We start from the raw sequence: 3540 nt of genomic DNA, 5'->3' as shown, positions 1-3540 counted from the left end.
TTGGAGACAGAATCTCACTCTGTCGCCCTGGCTGGAATGCAGTGGTGCGATCTCGGTTCACTGCAATCTCTGCCTCCCAGGTTCAAGAGATTCTCCTGCCCCAGCCTCCTGAGTAGCTGGGATTACAGGTGCCCGCCACTACACCGAGCAAGTTCTAACTAGTTTTTTGTATTATTATTATTTTTTAAGATGGAGTTTCGCTCTAGTTGCTCAGACCGGAGTACAATGGCGCGATCTGGACTCAACACAGCCTCCACCTTCCAGGTTCAGGAGATTCTCCTGCCTCTACCTCCCTAGCAGCTAGGATTACAGGCATGCGCCACCATGCCCGGCTAATTTTGTATTTTTAGTAGAGACGGGGTTTCTCCATGTTGGTCAGGCTGGTCTCGAACTCCTGACCTCAAGTGATCCACCTGCCTCAGCCTCCCTTCCATGCGCACAGCATTTGATGTCATGGGTGTCCCATACCCATTCCGTGCTTCACAGCTATATTCTCCAGTATCAGAGGCTGACAGGGGATCAAAGACCTGAGGGAGGAAAACAAATTGGCTTCCTGCTTGAAGAAGCAAAATAGCCATTTTTTAACGTCTCCTGACGCCAATCCCAAGTTCACCCTGCTGCCTGTTCTTCCTCCCACTTTTTGGGGTTCTATAACTGCATGCCCCACACATCTTTCACCACCACCCCATCCATACCAGCTCTCCTGTTGTGGGATTCAGGACATAGGAAGAGTTGCTGAAGGCACGGGTACTCTTGGGATTCGTAGGCATCACAATCCCATCTTTGAACCAGGTGTATTCAGAAGGTGGGGAACCATCTTTTTCTGAGCATGTCAGCACTGCCCGGTTCCCAATGGTGGCAGAGGAGGGGATGCTAACTGTAGGCTTGGATGGAGGCACTGTGGAAGAGAAAGACAGAAGGTGCTGAGTACAGGGTGGGGGCTGCTTGAGTCTAAGTAACCAACTAGAATGGTACCCCCATCTACTCAGCTCAAGCCTCCCACCCTCACCATGCCCCTGGTTGCCACCTAACCAGGGCTTATCCCCTCTCTGGCAGCTCCAGGACTCTGAATAGCCCCACCTGTGGGCATTCTCACCATCAAAGAGCTCCAAAGCTCAGCAGAGCCTGCTATGGGAAGTAACTAACTCCAGGCCCACCCAGAAGATATGTGGCACATACCAAGCACGATGAGCTTGACCTTGACCTCCCCATAGTTGTTGCCGCCTTCCTCAGAGACCATACAAGTATATGTCCCGGTGTCCTCCCGTGTCACGGACTTGAAGGTGATACCACTTGGCAAGAAGGTCACTCGGTCCTCATAGGAAGCTACCACAAGAGGAGGCAAGGGCGAGGACAGAGTGAACTGGAGAGCTAAGGGAAGCTGATGAAGGGTGCATCCAAGGTACGCAAGTGCTCTCCTCTTCCCCCAGAAAGGGGAGTGGGAAGGCCATGAGGACTTGAGCCCCAGGGTATGCCCTGGGATAAGGGCACAAAGCCTGGATTGTAGAATCCAGGCATGATAACCCCTCCACAACCTAGGCAATCAGGAAGGAGGAGAAGCAACTCACCTGTGATCTTGTTATTATAGCAAACGAGTTTGGTGGTGTCTCCTTGGTCAAACTTCCACTCCACACGGGGAGAAGAAAAGCCCGAGTAGGCACAGGACAACTTCACAGCTGCAGACAGGGTCAAAATGAGCCGGAGGAGGAATCAGCAGCAAATACACGAGATGGGGAACAGCCCTAAACTGCAGGCTGGGCTGGGTGCTCTCTAGGTCCCCAGACGGCCGGCAACTACTCACCCTCACACCCTCCAGAGCCACCCTCCACAGCCCCTCCCAACTCACGATTATTCTCAGGAATTCTGACTTCAGGTTCAGAAGAGTGCACTGTAACACTGCCCAATGCCAGGGAGCCTGAGGAGAAAGAAAGAGGTGGGCCCTGTCAGGAGTGAGCAGAGAAATGCCAGGAAGAGGGAGGCACAGACCCAGCAGACAGGGCTTCTCCACTCACAGACCCTAAGCGGAAGGGATTCCAGACTCATGCTCCTCCTGACTCTCACACTTTGTCACCATGATCCTAAATGTCTTCTTTAAGTGCTTTTTGCTACAATTGCAGGCTAATACTTCTTTTACCAATGGAAATCTCTCAAATGCAGCTTCTTTTGCTTCTAATTTTTCTCCCTGTGACTCCCAATAATCTAATTAGATTTCTACTAGTCCAAGGGCAGCTTCCAGAATGACATTTCACTGTTCAGAGAAAGCTTCTCAACAAATGATTGCAGCCACTTGTCAAGACAATCCTGGAAGGAAGCCAGCAGGGCTGGAGGCAAGGGATGGAAGGGAAGGGCAGAGCCATAATGAGGATAATAATAATACTTGACATTTGTGGAGCATGTGGTGCTTTTTAAAGTGTTTTTGCATACATTATGACACATTGCATCATGTGCTCCTGGAAACAAGCATGACAGATTGGCAAGACGTGTATTATTATCCCGAGTTTACATGAGGAATTAAGAGTACAAGAAGTAAATGTGCCTAATGTCATACAGCTGGGGCCAGGCCCGGTGGCTCAGGCCTGTAAACCCAGCACTTTGGGAGGCCGAGGTGGGCAGGTTATGAGGTCAGGAGTTCGAGACCAGCCTGGCCAATATGGTGAAACCCCGTCTCTACCAATAATACAAAAATTAGCCGGGCGTGGTGGCACGCCTGTAGTCTGTTACTTGGGAGGCTGAGGCAGAAGAATCGCTTGAACCAGGGAGGCAGAGGTTGCAGTGAGCCGAGATCGTGCCACTGCCCTCCAGCCTGGGCAACACAGCGAGACTCAATCTTAAAAAAAAAAAAAAAAAAAAAAAAATCACACAACTGGTTCTAAGGTGAAGCTGGCACTAGAAGTGGGTTCAGATCACCTCACTAGAATATTCTACTCGCCAAACGGAGAAAGAAAAGGTAGTGTGTGCTGGGTGGAGGGAGGGAGGAGCAAAGAGGCTAATTAAGTAATATGGGGGAGGTGCATCAGGGTTCACGGGAAGGACCCACAAAGGTCAAATTAAGAAGCAGTGACTAGGGATTCTGGGACCACACGGTGCAGCTACAAACCTGCACTTACACAATTATTCTCATTCACGTTTTCAAAGTCAAATTCATGAAATATCCTTTTATTCATAGCTTCAAGTCAGGACCCTGTCTTAGATAAATGTAGAATTCAAACACATTTGTTGAATTCAAGTACATTTTTCCTTTACTTAATTATGCACATAACTGAATATGGTCTCTTGACCTCTGAGATTCCCCTTCCTCTCTGAAATATGAAACAGATGTGCTCTAAAGTCCTTTAGGTTCCTTTTTAATTTTGGCATTGATGTTTAGACAATGTCTGTATACATGTATTTCAATCTGACATAATAATACTATGGGCCGGGCGCAGTGGTTCACACCTGTAATCCTAGCACTTTGGGAGCCCGAGGCAGGTGGATCACGAGGTCAGGAGATCGAGACCATCCTGGCTAACACGGTGAAACCCCATCTCTACCAAAAAAAAT

At 49.2% G+C, this 3540-nt stretch overlaps 1 protein-coding gene across 2 annotated transcripts in view; it reads right to left on the bottom strand.

Moving 5' to 3' along the window:
• F11R (F11 receptor) overlaps positions 1-3540 on the bottom strand; it is a 41719-nt gene that overhangs the window by 4722 nt on the left and 33457 nt on the right. For both annotated transcript variants that reach the window (XM_011976386.1, XM_011976378.1), the window contains 5 exons: positions 1847-1915; positions 1569-1676; positions 1180-1326; positions 696-898; positions 428-527 (listed from right to left, as the gene is read on the bottom strand). In XM_011976386.1, the coding sequence (XP_011831776.1) occupies positions 428-527; positions 696-898; positions 1180-1326; positions 1569-1676; positions 1847-1915 (627 nt within the window). The remainder of the gene's footprint in view (positions 1-427; positions 528-695; positions 899-1179; positions 1327-1568; positions 1677-1846; positions 1916-3540) is intronic.

Source organism: Mandrillus leucophaeus, unplaced genomic scaffold, assembly GCF_000951045.1.
Source record: "Mandrillus leucophaeus isolate KB7577 unplaced genomic scaffold, Mleu.le_1.0 Scaffold1014, whole genome shotgun sequence".
Classification (NCBI taxonomy): domain Eukaryota; kingdom Metazoa; phylum Chordata; class Mammalia; order Primates; family Cercopithecidae; genus Mandrillus; species Mandrillus leucophaeus.
This window is presented reverse-complemented; position numbering and strand designations above follow the sequence as displayed.